At 40.6% G+C, this 21,742-nt stretch overlaps 3 protein-coding genes across 8 annotated transcripts in view; all 3 read right to left on the reverse strand.

Annotated features, from left to right (window-relative positions):
* ENTREP1 (endosomal transmembrane epsin interactor 1) overlaps positions 1–10,510 on the reverse strand; it is a 51,878-nt gene extending 41,368 nt beyond the window's left edge. Inside the window, exons 1-2 of one of the 2 annotated variants that reach the window (XM_069961870.1) lie at positions 9,874–10,510; positions 530–586 (exon numbers count right to left, since the gene is read on the reverse strand). In XM_069961870.1, the coding sequence (XP_069817971.1) occupies positions 530–586; positions 9,874–10,245 (429 nt within the window). In that variant the 5' untranslated portion in view covers positions 10,246–10,510. The remainder of the gene's footprint in view (positions 1–529; positions 587–9,873) is intronic. The other variant, XM_069961871.1, reaches the window with a different exon arrangement.
* LOC138785683 (tight junction protein ZO-2-like) overlaps positions 1–21,742 on the reverse strand; it is a 273,858-nt gene that overhangs the window by 125,001 nt on the left and 127,115 nt on the right. The gene's annotated exons all lie outside the window — the stretch shown is intronic.
* LOC138785679 (tight junction protein ZO-2-like) overlaps positions 16,731–21,742 on the reverse strand; it is an 87,851-nt gene continuing 82,839 nt past the window's right edge. For all 4 annotated transcript variants that reach the window (XM_069961867.1, XM_069961866.1, XM_069961865.1 and 1 more), the window contains 3 exons: positions 20,724–21,059; positions 20,123–20,208; positions 16,731–17,786 (listed from right to left, as the gene is read on the reverse strand). In XM_069961867.1, the coding sequence (XP_069817968.1) occupies positions 17,621–17,786; positions 20,123–20,208; positions 20,724–21,059 (588 nt within the window). In that variant the 3' untranslated portion in view covers positions 16,731–17,620. The remainder of the gene's footprint in view (positions 17,787–20,122; positions 20,209–20,723; positions 21,060–21,742) is intronic.

Here is a 21,742-nt window from a genome sequence, read left to right on the forward strand (position 1 = left end):
TACTCAAGTGTGCATGCCCTCTGTGGCCCAATCCAAGGTGCCAACAATATACAGAAAAATCAATGCAAGGCAGCTCTTCCAAAGTGAATGCCCATTTATTCACAAATGCAATGTTTCAGTTTAGCACTTTTTAGTCCCTTTTGAAACCTTTTAGACCCTGACCTACATAAAATCTTTCACTCTGACACATCAAAAGTTTTTTTTATTAAGCAAATGTATAAATGTACCATCAGGTAGTGTACATTGTTTTTTTTTCCCTTTTACATTAACCAATTGGCACCGGGCATGGGGATCCTGGCCACAAGGTCCTTTTCTTGAAACACCGCCCGGTTTCTACACCCGCTGCCGTTATTTTCCCATGCATCGGCCCATTGCCCCTCTGTGACCTGGTTTCATTAGAATCAATAGATGTTGTGACCGATCAGTGTGTTTGTCCCTATAATTTTGAATAATATTCCTTCTAATGAGATTTTTCATACAGGCCTTAAAAGAACATTATCTAAACCTGCCTATGTTAAACTTCACTTACCAAAAGAACCATGGGCTTTTTCCATGTAGTTAGTCCTATAATACCGGACAAAATTACCTGCAAAAATAGAATACAAAATCAAACTCAATCGCAATCATTTCTGAATGCTATTACTTATAATGTTATTTCTTGTGCGTATTTCTATATGGCAAGGAGCCTTGGGGGTTAGGGAAGCATTGAATAAATAGTACAAGCATGTTCTTTAGTGGTTTGGACATGGTGTTCAGCAAATTGTTAGACATGGTTTTCAAGAAATTTTCGATGAATTGATCTGGCACAAAAATTTCTGTAACAAATCTGCCACATGTGAGTTCACCTTTTACACGGATAAGATACTCTGAGGATTTGTGTGTGGAAAATCTGCACTATATTACAGTATAAGCAATGCGAATGAGGAGGTAAAAAATTTGGATTTACACACAGAATATCCACAAGATGTGAATATACAGCTGCAATTCAAGTTCCAAAGTGCTGACCCTGTTAAATATCTGTTAGGACCAGAAGACACATGGTATCTTTCATATATATGTCTGTCCTTCCAGAATTAGAAAAATGTTTCTATTCTCCAGTGCAAAGTGTCAAAGAGATTTCCCTAAGCTGCTGCACTGCTGTTGGCTATAACACCTGAGGTATAGGGGAAGGTGAGAGGAGGTGTAACAGCCCTCAACACTTCAGGAGTTTAGGGAAAACCTCTGACACTTTGCACTGGAGAAAGAAAAATTATTCTAATTCTGGAAGGACAGACATATATGAAAGGTACCACCAGATAACACATAGTCACTTTTCTCACTTCTTTTCACTAAAGTCTCTTTGGGTACTGTTCAGACTCACATGCGCTTTTTTTTGTCTATACATGCGTTTTTTTTTTGTACCCAATAAGTCTTTTTTATTGCATATTATCCATTTCAAGGACTTGCATAGTGATTATTGTCCGTATTACATTTTTATAGCCATATTCCCGTATTGCACATATTATTTCTATATATTGCACATAGTTCTTTTTAGGAGGAATTACAGTCTCTTGTTATTGCACTTGAGATGTGGGACGTCTCTGGTGCTGGTGCACAGCTCGGATGATGGGAGTGTACAGCCTTCATCCGATCTGTGCACCAGCACCAGAGACGTCCCACATCTCCGATGTAATGAAGCAGCAAGGCCCCTGATGAGAGGCTGCAGAAACGCGTTGGACCAAAAAGAGGATAAGTCTGGAGGAAATCCATAACAATCAGGGATGTAATAAGCCTTCAGTAAAGAAACATAATTTTTTCTATGAACATTTTTTATACTGTGAAATATTGGGACAAGAAAAGTTTAACTGTATTACATATAAGTGCAATAACAAGAGACTGTAATTCCCCCTAAAAAGAACTATGTGCAATATATAGAAATAATATGTGCAATACGGGAATATGGCTATAAAAATGTAATACGGATAATAATCACTATGCAAGTCCTTGAAATGGATAATATGCAATAAAAGACTTATTGGGTACAAAAAACGCATGTATAGACAAAAAAAAGTGCATGTGAGTCTGAACAGTACCCAAAGAGACTTTAGTGAAAAGAAGTGAGAAAAGTGACTATGTGTTATCTGGTGGCACAGTGTGCAAAGGTGATGGCTGTGAAGATTTGTGTTTGGATATTTTAAATGAATTAATGAAAGGTAATTTTTAAATTGACTATTGGACAGATCAGTTATTATATAAAGTGAACATAGTTTCTAACATTTAAGAATAATCAGCGATTATATATATATATATATATATATATATATATATATATATATATATATACAAAAAAATTAAACATTTACAAGAACTGATGATTGGGAATGAATGTTCCTATGAACACTCATTCATGCAAACATGCCCCTGTTCAGCTGACAAACAATCAAATGCTGAGCTGTTGGCTGCCCTGACCATTTATGTGGATATAAAATGCTCAGCGGTCAGCAGCATGTCTCTGTGTAAAGAGGGAAAGAGCTGCTGGGATAATGCGAACTATTTGCGGGATAAACAATCAATTCTCCTCTATGTAGCATGCATCAGCCTGTGTGAAAAGCCTTTTAAATAAGTGCTGAATGACTTTTTAATACTAATGCTCGTTCTGCTCGATAATCAGCCTGTATAGGACAGTGGAATGGACAGATGTTCACCCCCACGGCTATGAAACCCATAAATGATTACTGAGCGATTGCTTTGTGGCATCTTTTACAAGAAACTATTCTGCCACCCAAGTATTTTTTCATGTATAAAGTATATGCAGAGAGGTCGGAAGTTCCTCCTAGTGGCAGCTATTAGGTAAAAGAAGTTTATAATCAGCACTTTGTATGTATATAAGTATAGAATTTTATCCTGGGGAACATGGGGATATTGAGGTTGGACCCACAGCAATTGGCTTGTCTCCTGGACACCTTCATTCTAGGAGGGGGTTGTCTCATGTACCAATCGTTGTCCTGACCTTCTTTGTATGCTTATATAAAATATCTCGGTACTAATTGTGGTAGTTCAGTAAAAATTATTAAAAGTAAAATAAGATTACACATAGTAAAAATTTATGTTTACTTATTTTATTGGAACAAACTTTATAGAACAGACCATGATTATTGGAAATAAGTCACGCAATACAGACGAGCAAGTGTAACCACATAGGTATGCTAATAAGGTATATATTTTATATTCATTTATAACACCAATATATTCCATAGCATGGCACACTGTCCTAACTGGGGTTCACAATCTAAATCCCAGATTCATCTATTGGTGTATTTTGGGGTGGTGTGGGTGGCATATACAACCATATACAAACTCCGTGCAGATGCTGCCCTTGGTTGGATTCAAGCCAAGGTCCCCAGTGCTGCAAGGCAAGTATGGCAGGTGACTATGCTGCCCACCATAAAATATATTGGAATTAGGTCTGGCTATTTTAAATTCTCGTCTATTTTAATAAAAGGTTTTCCTCATGACTATTAAAATGGAGGCACCTGTATACACTGTATAACACAATTAACTCCCCAACATCTCCTGCAAGTAAAGACATGACTGATTAACATCAGTATATTGGTAATTTACAGTTTTACATTATCTTAGCAATTTGAGAGGGGGCACCTGTTAGTCTCTAGGGGTTTAAGCAATATATTATTACCCTCCATACATTCAGGAAGGGCTTGGGTAGTTTTTATACAAGAATTTGACGGATGACTCATTACTATTACTAAGCTAATGAACAAATGTGAAGGACAATAGGAAAGCTTTCTTGTTTTTTGTTAAAGGGCAATATGACCTTTCAAAGGAGTTGCTCATTAAATGCTTCAGTCCCCCTCAGGTGGGGACATCATAAGCACCATTATATATTAATCATTTAACTCCTTATGGCCAAACACATTCTGGTGCTGTGGTGGTGTAAGAAAACGTAATGTAATGCTTGAAGCTCAGCAATAAAAAACATAAAGCTCTACACAGATTGGATTATTCGTGCTTTTTTGAAGGAATATCTGGCAACATGTTAATATGGCTTACTTATAATAATACGTTTATAGATCTATCTGATATACTTTCTGCATAAATAAACCTACAAGTTATGATTCCCTAACATTGTAACAAGTGAGTGCCCATTGCTCTGTAATACAGAAATGTCTGGTTTCATATGTGCCCTGTGTGCCCCAAGTAGTACAGGATTGTAATATTGTCATCATAGGAGTGTATGGGGCTAACCTATAGATTTTCGAGAGAGATAAAAAAAAAAAAAAAGTAGTAGATCCCTCTGGGTGGTATTCTTCTACAGAAGCTTTGCATCTAATAGAGAGCAGTTCAGTGCTTACAGCATCAGATGCATCAGGTACAGCTGCCCTGATCTCTATACGGGAAGAGAAGAGATGCAAGCCTCGGTTAATCTTTGTGGATCCTCTTCAACAGCAACAAACCATACCCTCCCTTTCTGTGTTTTGTCCTGGGTCTCTCTGTTGCTAAAGACAAAAATCCCTTGACAACAGGCACTGGACAGCAGATTACAGGGAAAGTAGACACCTGCTAATCAATACTTTAGGACTGTTTTCTGGGGTATAGAATCAGTTTTGGTAAAGAGGTTTACAAATATGTTAGAAATCACATAGACTTTCAAACTGAGGGAAGTTGTGTGAATTGACAAGTGACAATTTAAAGGGAGTTTCCCATCTCAAACCTTTTGGTATATTGACTAACTGCATGATAAAAGTTTGGTTTTAGTTAGTCTTAACACAAGAATGTCTAAAATGAAACATGATTACCTACCTAGACATACATAGATATAAAAAATATGGTAACAAAATGTTCCATGTATAATGGTTTCAAAAAGCAAGGAGACACTGTCCATCTGGAGAAATAAAAGAAGGTTTGGTCTCCAGAGGTGATAAGCCTTATTTATCAGAATTGTGGATCTGTGAAATAGACTACCTAAAGATCAGTCTCAGCACCGACAGCCTAAAAAACAGCGACAATAATGGAAATGTGTAGAAATTGTTTTTTAATACGAATCCAGACGATTGACACTTGGCGTCAGGAAGATTTTCCCTTTTAGGGCGGATTGACTAATGTTTTCTTGAACAATTATCGGCTTAATAATACTGAAAACCTTCTGTATCCTTTGTCAAACAACAAATTACATAGGTGCACAGATTAACATCTCTTTGCCGATTCAGTCTCATATTCCATGGCCAATATCTACAGCCTGTGGATGAACTTTACCACCTCACTGACATTGCTATCACTGTATTATGCCACACATTTTACTTTTAGAGGAAATTGAAATTTGCTCTAGCTGAGCACATCGCGTCTGTCCCAAAACCTCAACTGGAAAATACACAACAAATTTTGTGAACTTTCTGCTGCAGATTTTGGTGTGGAAAATGCACTGCGGATTTGTTGCTAAATGTTTCCCACTGAAGCCAATCTCCACCAATGGCTGGCACACACTGTTATGGCGGCACTGATGGCAGGCACACACTGTTATTGTGGCACTGATAGCTGGCACACACTGTTATGGCAGCACAAATGGCAGGCACACACTGTTATGGTGGCACTGATGGCTGGCACCTACTGTTATTGTGGTACTGATGGCAGGCACATACTGTTATTGTGGCACTGATGGCAGGCACATACTGATATGGCGGCACTGATTGCAGGCACACACTGTTATTGTGGCACTGATGGCCAGCACACACTGTTATGGCAGCACAGATGGCTGGCACACACTGTTATGGCGGCACTGATGGCTGGCACATACTATTATGGCAGCACTGATGGCTGGCACATACTGTTATGATGGCACTGATGGCTGGCACATACTATTATGGCAGCACTGATGGCTGGAACATACTGTTATGATGGCACTGATAGCTGGCACATACTGTTATGGCAGCACTGATGGCTGGCACATACTGTTATGATGGCACTGATGGCTGGCACATACTGTTATGATGGCACTGATGGCTGGCACATACTGTTATGATGGCACTGATGGCTGGCACACACTGTTATGGTGGCATTGTTAGAGGGAATTTGACTGGTATATGAGTAACACTATAGAGAGGTGTCAGGTATAGAAGTAACACTATAGAGAACTGTCAGGTATAGAAGTAACACTATAGAGAGGTGTCAGGTATATGAGTAACACTATAGAGAGGTGTCAGGTATAGAAGTAACACTATAGAGAAGTGTCAGGTATATGAGTAACACTATAGAGAAGTGTCAGGTATAGAAGTAACACTATAGAGAGGTGTCAGGTATATGAGTAACACTATAGAGAAGTGTCAGGTATAGAAGTAACACTATAGAGAAGTGTCAGGTATAGAAGTAACACTATAGAGAAGTGTCAGGTATAGAAGTAACACTATAGAGAAGTGTCAGGTATAGAAGTAACACTATAGAGAAGTGTCAGGTATATGAGTAACACTATAGAGAAGTGTCAGGTATAGAAGTAACACTATAGAGAGGTGTCAGGTATATGAGTAACACTATAGAGAGGTGTCAGGTATAGAAGTAACACTATAGAGAAGTGTCAGGTATATGAGTAACACTATAGAGAAGTGTCAGGTATAGAAGTAACACTATAGAGAGGTGTCAGGTATATGAGTAACACTATAGAGAAGTGTCAGGTATAGAAGTAACACTATAGAGAAGTGTCAGGTATAGAAGTAACACTATAGAGAAGTGTCAGGTATAGAAGTAACACTATAGAGAAGTGTCAGGTATAGAAGTAACACTATAGAGAACTGTCAGGTATAGAAGTAACACTATAGAGAAGTGTCAGGTATATGAGTAACACTATAGAGAAGTGTCAGGTATATGAGTAACACTATAGAGAAGTGTCAGGTATAGAAGTAACACTATAGAGAAGTGTCAGGTATAGAAGTAACACTATAGAGAAGTGTCAGGTATAGAAGTAACACTATAGAGAAGTGTCAGGTATATGAGTAACACTATAGAGAAGTGTCAGGTATAGAAGTAACACTATAGAGAAGTGTCAGGTATAGAAGTAACACTATAGAGAAGTGTCAGGTATAGAAGTAACACTATAGAGAAGTGTCAGGTATATGAGTAATACTATAGAGAAGTGTCAGGTATAGAAGTAACACTATAGAGAAGTGTCAGGTATAGAAGTAACACTATAGAGAAGTGTCAGGTATAGAAGTAACACTATAGAGAAGTGTCAGGTATAGAAGTAACACTATAGAGCAGTGATTTTCAACCAGTCGGGTGTGCCGCGGGGAAAGTTCCCCAAACTATGGTGAACCTGCAGATAGCCCCGCTGCTGCTGTCCGCCTCACCTACTGGCCGCTTGTAGCGCCCGGACGTGCTCCTCCTATCCAATCAGCGGAGACCGGGAGCGTGGTGCGCTGCGGCGGGCCTTGATGCACGCATCCAATCAACGTGTGCGCTACGACCCGCCACAGTGCATCACGCTCCAGGTCTCTGCTGATTGGAGGAGCACGTCCGGGTTCTACGGGCGGCCAGTAGGTGAGGCGGACAGCAGCGGCGACCATCTCGGAGGAGGTGAGGAGGAAGGGGGGGAGAGAAACCTGGGGATGGGGGAGAGAAACAGGAGAAAACAATGGGGGAGAGAAACCTGGGGATGGGGGAGAGAAACATGGGGATGGGGGAGAGAAGCATGGGGGATAAACAGGGGGGAGAAACAGGGGAGAGAAGCAGGGGGGAGAGAAACAGCGGAGAGAAGCAGGGGGGAGAGAAGTTTGGTGGAGAGAAGCAGGGGGGAGAGAAGTTTGGTGGAGAGAAGCATGGTGGAGAGAAGCACAGGAGAGAAGCATGGGGGAGAGAAGTAGGGGGGAGAAGCAGGGGGGAGAAGTATGGTGGAGAGAAGCACAGGAGAGAAGCATGGGGAAGAGAAGCACAGGAGAGAAGCATGGGGGAGAGAAGCACAGGAGAGAAGTAGGGGGGAGAAGTATGGTGGAGAGAAGCACAGGAGAGAAGCACAGGAGAGAAGCAGGGGGGAGAAGTATGGTGGAGAGAAGCACAGGAGAGAAGTAGGGGGGAGAAGTATGGTGGAGAGAAGCACAGGGGGGAGAAGAAAACAAGCCCAGGTTTCACACTGAGTGAGTATAAATACATCTTAGAATCTATATTATTAACTATATGTATAATATGTACTGTTTTAGTGTCATTTTGTGCCATTTTGGTTGGTGGTGTGCCCCGGGATTTTTTAAGTATAAAAAGTGTGCCGCGGCTCAAAAAAGGTTGAAATTCACTGCTATAGAGAAGTGTCAGGTATAGAAGTAACACTATAGAGAGGTGTCAGGTATAGAAGTAACACTATAGAGAAGTGTCAGGTATAGAAGTAACACTATAGAGAAGTGTCAGGTATAGAAGTAACACTATAGAGAAGTGTCAGGTATAGAAGTAACACTATAGAGAAGTGTCAGGTATATGAGTAATATTATAGAGAAGTGTCAGGTATAGAAGTAACACTATAGAGAAGTGTCAGGTATAGAAGTAACACTATAGAGAAGTGTCAGGTATAGAAGTAACACTATAGAGAAGTGTCAGGTATATGAGTAATATTATAGAGAAGTGTCAGTTATAGAAGTAACACTATAGAGAAGTGTCAGTTATAGAAGTAACACTATAGAGAAGTGTCAGGTATATGAGTAATATTATAGAGAAGTGTCAGGTATAGAAGTAACACTATAGAGAAGTGTCAGGTATATGAGTAACACTATAGAGAAGTGTCAGGTATAGAAGTAACACTATAGAGAGGTGTCAGGTATATGAGTAATATTATAGAGAAGTGTCAGTTATAGAAGTAACACTATAGAGAAGTGTCAGTTATAGAAGTAACACTATAGAGAAGTGTCAGGTATAGAAGTAACACTATAGAGAGGTGTCAGGTATAGAAGTAACACTATAGAGAAGTGTCAGGTATAGAAGTAACACTATAGAGAGGTGTCAGGTATAGAAGTAACACTATAGAGAAGTGTCAGGTATAGAAGTAAAACTATAGAGAAGTGTCAGGTATAGAAGTAACACTATAGAGAAGTGTCAGGTATAGAAGTAACACTATAGAGAGGTGTCAGGTATAGAAGTAACACTATAGAGAAGTGTCAGGTATAGAAGTAACACTATAGAGAAGTGTCAGGTATAGAAGTAACACTATAGAGAGGTGTCAGGTATAGAAGTAACACTATAGAGAGGTGTCAGGTATATGAGTAATACTATAGAGAAGTGTCAGGTATAGAAGTAACACTATAGAGAAGTGTCAGGTATAAAAGTAACACTATAGAGAAGTGTCAGGTATAGAAGTAACACTATAGAGAAGTGTCAGGTATAGAAGTAACACTATAGAGAAGTGTCAGGTATAGAAGTAACACTATAGAGAGGTGTCAGGTATATGAGTAATACTATAGAGAAGTGTCAGGTATAGAAGTAACACTATAGAGAAGTGTCAGGTATAGAAGTAACACTATAGAGAAGTGTCAGGTATAGAAGTAACACTATGGAGAAGTGTCAGGTATATGAGTAATACTATAGAGAAGTGTCAGGTATATGAGTAACACTATAGAGAAGTGTCAGGTATATGAGTAACACTATAGAGAAGTGTCAGGTATAGAAGTAACACTATAGAGAAGTGTCAGGTATATGAGTAACACTATAGAGAAGTGTCAGGTATAGAAGTAACACTATAGAGAAGTGTCAGGTATATAAGTAACATTATAGAGAAGTGTCAGGTATAGAAGTAACACTATAGAGAAGTGTCAGGTATATGAGTAACACTATAGAGAAGTGTCAGGTATATGAGTAACACTATAGAGAAGTGTCAGCACAATATAAGGGAGCCCAGGCAGCAGCTATACTTACCGATGATCCCGCCCAGAAGGGACACGAGCTCCGGATCTGGGGGCTCTTGCTGAGGGACAAAGCCCCAAAGCTGAGCGCCACCGTGCAGCATCCCAGGATGAGCTGTAACAGTCCCAGGGACAGCAGCGGTCTCCCGGGCAGGATGAGTGCGGATCCAGCCCGACGCCTGCGTGGTATCGGGGGAGGCGGGGGCGGGGGGCACAGGCTGAGGGGAGCGGAACATCTCGGGGGCTGGAGGGGCCCGCGGCCTCGGCGTGCCCGCTGCTGACACGGCTCTGCGCCCGGGGAGGATACAGGGGCCACATTGCCCACGGAGGAAGAGAGCCCGGCCATGGGGCAGCAGGAGCCGGGAAGGAGAACCGGGAGAGACATCCCTGAGGAGGGGAGGGGAAACCTGATCCCAGACAAAGCCTCAGCCTAATAGCTCCCAGCGCTGGTCTAGCAGAGCGGCTCCATGGCACTGGTCTAGTGTACAGGCAGCAGCCCTGGGCATGACCCTGCTGCCGGCCTCCATGCCTTCCTTCCTGCACCTCAGCCTCCTCTCTGCCAGCCCCTTCTCCTCTGTGCTGCCTCCAGAATATCCAGCATAGAAGTTCTAAAATAACTCCAGTGATTAGTAGGAGGGAGCTGGGCTCCGGTGTCACATATCCTGGCTCTGCTTCAAGGAGGGTGTGGAGAGAATACAGGCTCTTCCCTTCACTCCTCCACCAAAGTGTCCTGACTCCTGGATTCAGCAAAGAATGAAGAATACTCAGGGATGATGGAGGAAAGAGGATGGAGTCTAATGTCAGGGACTCAAACTTATTCTGTATTAATGTCCATAAAATTAATTAAAACATGTATTTTCTCAATAAGTGGTAAATTGAACTAATGTCTCTCCCTTTCCCTTTATTCTTATGTATTCTGTAGTTATACACTGGTCGGTGTCACTGCATGTAGATTGGTACTGACCGCACACACTACTCTCCTACTTGTGCTAGTGCCATATTTTCTTGGCTGACATCAGAGAGCAATGGTTGGACCTTACACATAGAAGTGGCTCTAAAATCAACCAAAGGCCCTTTTCCACAGAACGATTTTCGTTCATACACTCGCTCCAACGACCGCTCGTTAACGATAATTGCTTTGTGGAATTGGTGTAAATGAGCGAACGACAAAGGCGAAATCGTTATATTGTCGTTCAAAATAGTTTTTCAGCTTCTCGAAAAAAAAAACGCCGGTCTTTGAAAGATAATTCGCTAATCGGTTCGTACAATTAGAAATCTTTCAGTCGTTCGTAAAAAGGTTTAAAAAAAAGAAGGTGTGTTGTGTGGTCATGATCACCCCGGCGAACGTTTTAAACGACCATGTAATGAAAATAATCGTTACACTACATATATCGTTCACGTTATGTGTTATCGTTTGCTAAAAAAAAATCGTTTAGTGATCGTTAACGAGCAGTCGTTGGAGCAAGTTTATGAATGATAATTGTTCAGTGGAATAGGGCCTTAAGCAAAGAATCCCTAATGTTAAAGAGGATGTACCACCTGGTACATCCTCTTTAACCTGAACCCACCTATCGAACGGCGTCGGCACCGCGGTCCGTTTTTCGGACCGAGGCCCCCGTTCCCGTGCACAGTGTCGTTCTATGCACGGGAACCGGCCGTTCATTCTAAGGGAGCCCCGTCATACAGAGGAGGGAATTCCCTCCCACTGGGGGCGGGCTGGCCTCCAGTGCTTGAGCACCGGCCGGTTCCCGTGCATAGAACGGCGCCGTACACGGGAACGGGGCCTCGGTCCGAAAAACGGACCACGGTACCGGCTTCCCCGTGCCGGCGCCGTTTGATAGGCGGGTTCAGGTTAAAGAGGATGTACCTGGTGGTACATCCTCTTTAAAGCTCTGTATCAGTGTTAGTTCAGCTTGGTTCTGGGCTGACAACAGAGAGCAGTAGTTGAATAATACTTACATTGACAACTAGCTCTCCCTCATTACATAACTCGTTACTTGTTATGTAATTTACCAAGAGAGCGAAACAGGAAAGAGCAAAAATAATTTTTAACCAATATATTTTTTAATAGTAATGTCACACTGTATAACTTGCTAACTGTGTCCTCCCTTATTAATACAGGAGGAAATAGCTATTATATCAGGAATATTAACAAATATGCCCTGATCTTTACTAAAGGCAACCAAGTATCAGCTAGACTGTAAGGGCCCATTCACACTTTAGAATTGTTGCTGAAAATCTGTTCGGAACCATGCTAATGCCAGTGTTCCAATGTTTCTCGCCCAGTCAATGTGCATTCGATGTCTCCCCGATCTCTGTGAGCAGAGCGCATACAGCAATGTTATTTTTAGCTCTGCTGCTATCCTTTGCAAGGTCAGTGGTTGCAAGGTTACCTGTGACTTGCAACAAAAATCCATCAAAGCTTGATTTTCTCTGACTGTGTTGCAGTCATGTTATGCCATATGTCACACCACAGCATCAAATATGCACAACATTGCAGTAAAGCACTTCCTTCCATAAAGATGGGGGGGGGGGTTTGATCATTAGCTGATCGTTGTCTTTCAACATGTTTAAAAATCATCAATAGGCGCCCTGATTGACAAAGTGAGAAGCCATTGTCTCTCACACTGTCAATCCCTCTTGTGATCACAGGCAGTATTATGCCTTTGGTCACAAGAGGCCGCCCTGTACCTCCAGGGTCACCTGTCATGGAGGAATAGGTGAGTCCTATACTATATGGAGACTGCTGGATGGGGGGGGGGGGTCATATACTATATGCAGACTGCTGGACAAAGGGGGGACACTACTATATGGGGACTGCTGGATGGGGGGCTATACTTTACTACATTGGGGAAGCTGAACAGCAGAGGGGATATATTTTATGGGGCTTTTTTGACAAAAGCAAATACAGCTCTAGAGGTAAGCAACATGTTTATTATTTTCTATACACGCCGGAATACCTATTTAAGACACGGGCTGCATGGACCTCGATGTCCATGCAGCCCTGCCGCACGATAATCAGCTGTGTAATAGGCTCTGTAAGCAAGCTCCAGTCTTATACAGCATATCAGGCTATGTAATACGGCCCTAAGATTAGATATTTGAGTGGTGTTATGCCCATGTTGGGATATGCAATTATCTCAATCCAGACATGTAGGTAACATGGAGACAAGTGAATTCTACTGAAGATCCTCTGTGCATGCACATTCATACAACTTCAACTCCTGACAGCATAGAGTAATGAGGTTACAGTCATTAGGATGAAGGCTTGAGATATGGTCACAGTTCCCATTAGACACTTTAGCAGCAGTGATATGGTAGGAAAGTCTCTGATTATCCTAAGTACTTAAAGGGGTAGTCCACCAAAAAAAATTTCTTTCAAATCAACTGGTGCCATAAAGTGCCAGAGATTTGTAATTCACTTCTATTAAAAAATCTCAAATCTTCCAGTACTTATCAGCTGCTGTGTGTCCAGCAGGAAGTGGTGTTTTCTTTCCAGTCTGACACAGTGCTCTCTGCTGCCACCTCTGTCCATGTCAGGAACTGTCCAGAGCAGTAGCAAATCTCCATAGAAAAACTCTCTTGCTCTCTAGACTGGAAATAATACAACTTCCTGTTGGGCATACAGCAGCTGATAAGTACTGGAAGGCTTGAGATTTTTAATAGAAGTAAATTACAAATCTCTGGCACTTCATGGCAGCAGTTGATTTGAAAGAAAAAAAATTTGGGTGGACTACCCCTTTAAGTTGTTGCCCAGGAATACCTATCTAGTTCATTAAGGTACACTGTACTGATAATGGTCTTCACAGATTGGATTATTGTGATGAATATATTAAGACTACTTTACTAACTGTTAGGTGTATTAAGATACCCTTATCGCAAGATTTAGGGTGGTTTGGTTGTGGTTTGTAAACAACCTAGCACCGATTCCAGCTGGAAGCCAACATGTCCAGTAGAAGAGCCCTTGTACAGCTACTCTCTCTCTCTTTCTCTCGACTTTACACTTCAGCATCTTGCAACTTGCTACGCAGCAGGCTTGCTGATAGGGATAATTTTGGTATACGCTTAAACCTCCTTCTCCTCACATGGCCTTTGCTGAAGACAGACATACTTATTTTCTATGGAGCTGCCGGAAAGAGTCAAGTGCTGTGCTTGACTCTCTCCGCAATGATTGGCTGAGCCTCAAGTGCACTATGGGCAACACAGGCAGGTAAGCATTGTCTGTTTATTATAGTTACAGGCACGGCAGCTAAATAGTTAAAAGGGGTAGTGCAGCGTTTTAACCCTTAGAGGACCGGGCCAATTTCAATTTTTGCATTTTCGTTTTTCCTTCCTTGTGCTTAAAAGGCCATAGCACTTGCATTTTTTCACCTAGAAACCCACATGAGCCCTTATTTTTTGCACCACTAATTTTACTTTGCAATAACAGGCTGAATTTTTTCATAAAGTACACTGCGAAACCAGAAAAAAAATTTAATGTGTGGCGAAATTGAAAAAAAACCCCACATTTTTTTAAATTTGGGGGGTATTTGTTTTTACGCCGTTCGCCCTGGGGTAAAACTGTCTTGTTATATATGTTCCTCAAGTCGTTATGATTACAACGCTATGTAACATGTATAACTTTTATATTACCTGATGACCTGTAAAAAATTTAAACCATTTTTAACAAATATATGTTCCCTAAAATCGCTCCATTCTCAGGCTTATGGCGCTTTTATCCTTTTGTCTATGGGGCTGTGTGAGGTGTCGGGGGGAGGGGGGGGGTTACATTATAGCAAAAGACAGGTAAATTAAGAGTTGGGATGGGTAATCGGGTTAGGGTGGAGGGGCTCCCTCATGGTGCCTTCACCTTGACGTTGGTGAGGGAGCTTGTGTGCCTTGGTGATCCAATGAGATAAGCTGGTGGGAGTAATACTCCTGGTGGGGTCACCCGTGCCAGACAGGTCAATGGGGAGAGGCCAGACTAAGAAAGGGCTGGTATCCTAGAATTTTTTAAAAAAATGTAAAACATAATGGATATATATTTTCAACAATACATCTAGCACTCTCACTGCACTTATCACTCAGCAGGAAACCCCAGACACATTGCTATTCTCATCTGCTTTTGTTGACTGATGAATTTTGTAATAGTAAAGCAGGAGATGGCAGGACCCCTGCACCTAAGATTCCTGTCCACCGCTAAGCTCTGTCTGCACTCCTGCTAAAAACAAAGCATGTATGCATGGGCTAACAAATAATGTAGTACACATAATTTAGTTTCCTCATGTTTACAGATAGGTTTCATATAGTGCCGCGACATGATGAGCTTAGAAATATTATTTGATGTCCACATACCGTAGGTATCCCACATATTGACTTGAAAAAGAAATGTTGTTAGATCGAAAACTTCTACTGCTGTCATGAATATGGTAATCTGGGCAAAGGTGACTTGTTTTTCATGCACATCCATTGTTCGCATCTACTCTTGGGCAAATATTGAGACAGTTAACCATATTAGTTTTTATCATTCTTCACCTATTGCCAAGCAAAAGGAGGAATTATTTTTAAAAAGCGAGTAGGGTCCCCCTCTATTCCATAACCAGCCATGTAAATCCAAATAGCAGGGTGGCATGGGCCATTTTTTTTGGCCCTTCCGAACCTAATAATACTGAGACTACTGGTACCTGGCTCTTCAAAATACCCCTGAGGCAATGCATATTACTGTAATAATGCTGGGAGCTTAGTCTTAACTCCTTCGCAGGCAAAGGGCCAGTTTATACAGAGCAAAACAGGAGGAAAATCAAAGTGAAACTCGTGCCGCAGACTCCACTCGTAATCAGTCCTGTCTCACTGTCTCAATGTGATGTCTTGTGTGCCTCTGCTCTACACTCAAAGAATTGACTTGTCAATTCTTTTAGCATAGAGCGACAAAGAGTGGAGGTGCGAGAAATATCACATTGAGACAGTGAGGCAGGCGGGATTCTTAGTGGAGTTGTGGTTTTAAGAGACTAGCTAGATTTTCTACACTTTTTCCAACATCTAAAGCTAAGCAGTGTTCTATCCCCTTCTAAAGGAAATATTTCTTTCCCAGGACTGGATCCATCTTTTCCCAGCACCTGGGGAGGAGCGGCATGGAGCAAAGCAGACATCAAAGCCCACAGCCTGATGAGCAGAATGCAGATAGAAATGAAGCGCTTCACTTCGTTACTACTGTAACTTCACTCATCTCTAATCCTGGCCATAGCGTGGGCTCAAGCTGATATCAATATCCTTGTGATGGTTGCAAGTCTCAATAAACCTGACCCAGGTTTGTATATAATCTAAAAAAGAGCAATGGAGACAGCACATCCAGTGCTCCCAATATGTTTTAGGTTGAACACTGCTCTTGTTCACAGCTATAAAGAGTTGTGCTCCGCTCAGCTGTGAATAAAAGATGTTCTTAGCTCAAAATATGTCACCATAGTTGAACATGTGACTAAAGTATCTATATACTGCTATGTGTTTTTTAATGTTTAATCTACAACACTACTGGAGCAAACCTATGTCTTCGTTTTTGTTGCTGTGGGCCTGCGCTGCTCCTACAAACATGAAGGGAACATACTGGTTAGCAAAAACTATAGGTAAGGTCTAAAAAAAACTACAGTTATTAGTTTTGTTATTATGTCTGATGTGGTTAAAACAGTTTTGCAACCTTGTTTGAATAGACCATGGACCACAAATTGGCCTTGTTTGAATATGTAATATTATTGCACAGTACCTACAGTATGTATTTCTATGCCCTCTTGTGGCAGAAGCACCTATCCTTCAAAATGTAATTTGGTTTACTAAATAAAAGAAAAAGCTATTGCAGTAAATTCCAGTAAACAACAGTCCACGACTTAAAGACAGCAGTAATTTGAATGGTTTATTAATGACAAGAGGAGGAAAAGGGAAATAAAAAACAAGAGAAAAAAAAAGAAAAAAGGCCAAGCACTTCCCAAGCTTGGCTGTATCAGACAAACTGGTCACTTTTACTTTGTTATATGGAAGAAGAAAATGTTTATATATATATATATATATATATATATATATATATATATATATATATATATATATATCTCACATTATTATTTATTGAAAAGAGGTGGCAAATGTGGGTCAAAAGGAAAAATTTGAGGTGTATTTTTTTTTTACTCCTCCCTTTCCTTGCCACTGTCTTTTTTTTTTTTATTACACAGCCTGGAAAACCCTGTTCATCATTTGAAAAAATTACAACTAACAAGCAGCCATGATTTCAGTGCTATTTTAAATTAATGCAACACATGTAAGACATTCTAGCAAAAAAAAAAAAAAAAAGGCACTTATTAAATTTCCCTTTGGAATGTTGTTAAAGAGCATAATGAGAAGCATAATTTAAAACAAGAAAATGTAAATATGACATAAGCATGCCAAAGCTTAACCATCCCTGTCATATAGGTGGAGTTCTATCAATGTAGATCAGTAAATAACAAATGAAACTTTGCAGTTTATAACCCTACTACTTATATTTACACTGTACCAAAACCCCACAATATGGAACATAGTGGTTCACCAGTTTAGTTCACAAATGTAAGTGATTGTAACACATAACAAATAAAAGCAATCTAGTGGGAACAAACAGTGCAAAAGGTCAGCATGTTCCAATTGAAAAATAACATGTTAAACTGAATGTAAGAAGATAATCTATATTCCTGTATGTACTTAAAAAGAACTGTACAATATTATCCAACAGATACATTGTATCCCCCATTTTTAGCAGGAATTCACAACTCCGTATCCCTGTATTTTGTTGGCTGGCCATAAAACCCTCGCTTTGACTGGTCAGACAACTGGCGTCGATAGTCTTCCTCCTCTTCATCACTTCCATAACTTCCCCTTTTATCAAGGTATGACCAAGCAGGTGGTTTCTGGGGTTCTGGAGGACGGGAACTTTAGGGAGGGGAAAAAAAAAAAAATAGTTAAATGACTTTTGACATGTCAAAATCTAGGTGTTCAAAGGTCTACCAATTAATATATAGAGCAAGGAGAACCATGCAGCTGAGCACTTTTTTCTCCTAGGGTTGCTGCCCTTTTTGTCTCCTGCAGCAAGACAGGTAGAGAAGCACACAGCCATGCACTTCTCCCAGTTGTAATGATAAGTGGGAGTCTGTATGGGAGACGGCAATGATTTTATACGCAAGAAACACAAAGAATGATACAGCGAGATTATATATATATATATATATATATATATATATATATATATATATATATATATATATATATATATATATATATATATATATAGTGGGTAATGAAGAAAATAGGCACGTACTTTCCTCGCTCCTGCGCTGCTACTGGTATCACAGCTCAGGTCCAGTGTGCCACTTCAGCCACTGATTGGGGACACAGACCTGCTCAGCCAATCACAAAAACCCTGTGCAGCAGGGACTGGAGCTCCGTAACACCCACTCAGGAGTAAGGTGCACTCACCGATCCCCCTCCAATTGTTTGACACTTTTCCCACTTGTCTATGCTGCTCCTAACTCAAAAATAAAACTTTTTCAAATTTTCCCCGTTTTAAATCATGGAATCTGCCTGGGAAACTACATCTCCCAGCAAGCATTGCACATAAGACAAAACTGCTCTCCTACTCTCTCTCATCCCTTAGCCAGGTGATCACTGATGTCAGTGGTGGGTGAGGTTACAGATGAGGTGTTACAGCTTGCCTGGCAACAGAAGAGAAAGAGATCATGTGACCTTTGTCTCAAAGGGGGGGGCGGACAGAAGACTACAGACAGAATGGACCAGGAAGTGAGTCAGGACGTGCTGCAGACAAACAGACCAATTTATGTAATATAAGCCCACTACAAACAAGCTCTTTTCATTTCTGTGAACCACCTGAAAGCCGTAACAAAGTTAATAAACCCTGTTGTGCACTTAAGGGATATTTCTAAAAACTACAAAATCAGGGTAATAAATAATATTCTGATAATTTTTTTCTGTTAATACCTGCTGTGCTACAGGGAAAAAATATTAAAATTTCAATTACCAAAAGATGAACTGTAACATTGATCTGAAAGCCTGTTGTGTTTTTAAATGTGGTGCATCTACTTCAGAGAACTGTTCGATTTAGCAAATTGATTTTGGAAATTGTTATGAAAATTTGCTACTAAATTTTTAAGCCCTTTAACATCCTAAAGAAGTAAAATGATGTTTACTAAATGATATCAAAATAAAGAAACCATATTGTAAACATTATTTGCTAGCTCATTTATGTGCCCTCAGCTATCAAACTTTACAATTCAGCAAAGAATGTGGAAAAATTGGCATTTATTTAAGGTTTTCACAAATGATTGCTAAAAGCTACTGGCCAACATTTATCACTTACAAAAGGGGTTAAATATCTGAAAAAAAAAATTCTGTTATTCAGAACACCCATGAACTGCGACTGGTACATGTTAACCCTTTAAGGACATGGCCCATTTTCGTTTTTACGTTTTCGGTTTTTCCTCCTTGTGTTTAAAAGGTCATAGCACTTGCATTTTTCCACCTAGAAACCCACATGACCCCTTATTTTTTGCGTCACTAATTGTACTTTGCAATTACAGGCTGAATTTTTGCATAAAGTACACTGCGAAACCAGAAAAAAATTCAAAGTGTGGTGAAATTGAAAAAAAAAAACGCATTTCTTTTATTTGGGGGAAATGTGTTTTTACGCCATTCGCCCTGGGGTAAAACTGACTTATTATGCATGTTCCTCAAGTTGTTACGATTAAAACGATATATAACATGTATAACTTATATTGTATCGGATGGCCTGTAAAAAATTCAAACCGTTGTTAACCAATATACGTTCCTTAAAATCGCTCCATTCCCAGGCTTATAGCGCTTTTATCCTTTGGTCTATGGGGCTGTGCGATCTCCCCCACTAGACACCAGGGAAACGTTGCCTCCGGTAATCGGAGGCAGCTGTCAACTTTGACAGCTGCCTCCGATTAGCTAATTAGCGGGCACGGCGATCAGACCGTGCCCGCTAATAGCAGCGGTCCCGGGCTACTCGCGGCACCCGGGATCGCGGCACTTCAAAGCGGGGCCGCCGCGCGGCCCCGCTTTGAAGTGCTAGTGCGGACATATGACGTACCGGTACGTCATATGTCCTTAAGAGGTTAAAGACCATACAGCCAAAAAAAATGTATAATTAAAAAATCTAATTGCTTGTCCACCATAATCCAGAAAAGGATTGCAGCTAAATCTGTGTAGTGGACTAAGCACCAGTTAGTTACCTTGTCGGTTGCGGTCGATTCTGTTCAGGTTTCTGTGGCTTTATAGGCACTGCATAGATATCAGGGAGTTTCTGTGCCAGCTCCAACTGCAGAACCAGATAATAAAAAATAAAAAAAACTTTTTTCACACACTTTGCAAAACAAAAGCCAGAACTGCAGTGTTTATTGTGTATTGTGCACAATGCTGTGTATATGCGCCCCATAATGCTGCCATTTAAAAATTCAACACGTTCCACAGAAAAGCAAGCTAACACCAGGCTACATAAACAAAACATTTTTAAAAAGTTTAAACTAGGAGAATAAAAATAAATTGCTAGGCCATAAAGGCCAAATAGTTTACTATGGCGTTACATTAATCTAAAGCTATACTAGAGGGGCATCTTTATATTAAACAGGGCACCTCAAGGTATAAGCCAGGCATAGCCAGAACAGTATGAAGCTGTGCCAGTCAAGGAGACAGAGCTACTTTTTGTCAAAACTACAGCAACCATGGCAATTCGAAGGGGACTGTACATTCACATATACATAGGTATAACATTTTGAGGTGTTACCGACATATGTAACATACTCCAAAATCATGCCTGTCATATGCATTTCTTACCCGTGCATTTTGTGCCTCATGTAGTTCCTGTATCCTTTGCTGCCTTGCGCTGTGATCCATTTTTTCAAATATTTTCACTTTTCCCAATACAGACTTTGGAGGATTTAAGTCTTTATTTTCTTGTTCATCATCCTCAATCCCAGCTGAGGTGGTAACTGTAACAAGGGGTTTCATTATGGGCTTTGCTCCAACCACAGGTTTAGCAGCAACAGGAGGGGGGATAGCCACCTTGGCAGAGCCACCTGAGGCTTCGCTGCTGGCTACACTAGAGCTGCTTCGTTTAGCATCATAACTGCGGGGAGAATCATAAAGCTCATCCTTGCCTTGAGGCTTCACCTGTAAACAACAATGCAAAACATTGGATATTACACAATGAATAACAGGAAGACCCAGCCAAAGTGACGTCAGAAGAATATGTACATTTAGTGCAGATAAATGAGCTCACATCAATTCCTTAAGAAAGAAGTTTTCGTTTTTTAGGGCATGAATCCTTTTGAATTTTTAATCTATTAGCTTTTAAAAAGGTATTACTACTTTATAATGTTAAAACAACACCTATCCTTACACAGCAAAGTTTTTAAAGTGATGGCATATTGTTAAAGGGTATCTGCCAGGTCTATATCAGGTACAGAGCTGTAGACACAGGGAGATAGGGGATAGGGCCTTTGTTGTGCTGATGACCATTTTCATAGTTATAAAATTGCATTCCCCTGCTCTGGACAGTTCCTCACATGGACAGAGGTGGCAGCAGAAAGCACTGTGTCAGACTGAAAATAAAACACCAATTCCTGCAAGACATACAGCAGCTGATAAGTACTGACTTGAGTACTGTACTGACTTGAGATTTAAAAAAAAAAAAAAAAAAAGTAATATACAAATATGTATAACTTTCTGACATCAGTTGATTTGAAATGTTTTTTTTTTCTTCATTGGAGTACCCCTTTTAACTAGAGCTGTGCTGAAGTTTCTAAGTTTCCTACACAAAAGATGGCTAAGGGCAAGCAGCATAGGAAAAACTT

Source organism: Dendropsophus ebraccatus, chromosome 3 (assembly GCF_027789765.1).
Source record: "Dendropsophus ebraccatus isolate aDenEbr1 chromosome 3, aDenEbr1.pat, whole genome shotgun sequence".
In the NCBI taxonomy this organism is placed as follows: domain Eukaryota; kingdom Metazoa; phylum Chordata; class Amphibia; order Anura; family Hylidae; genus Dendropsophus; species Dendropsophus ebraccatus.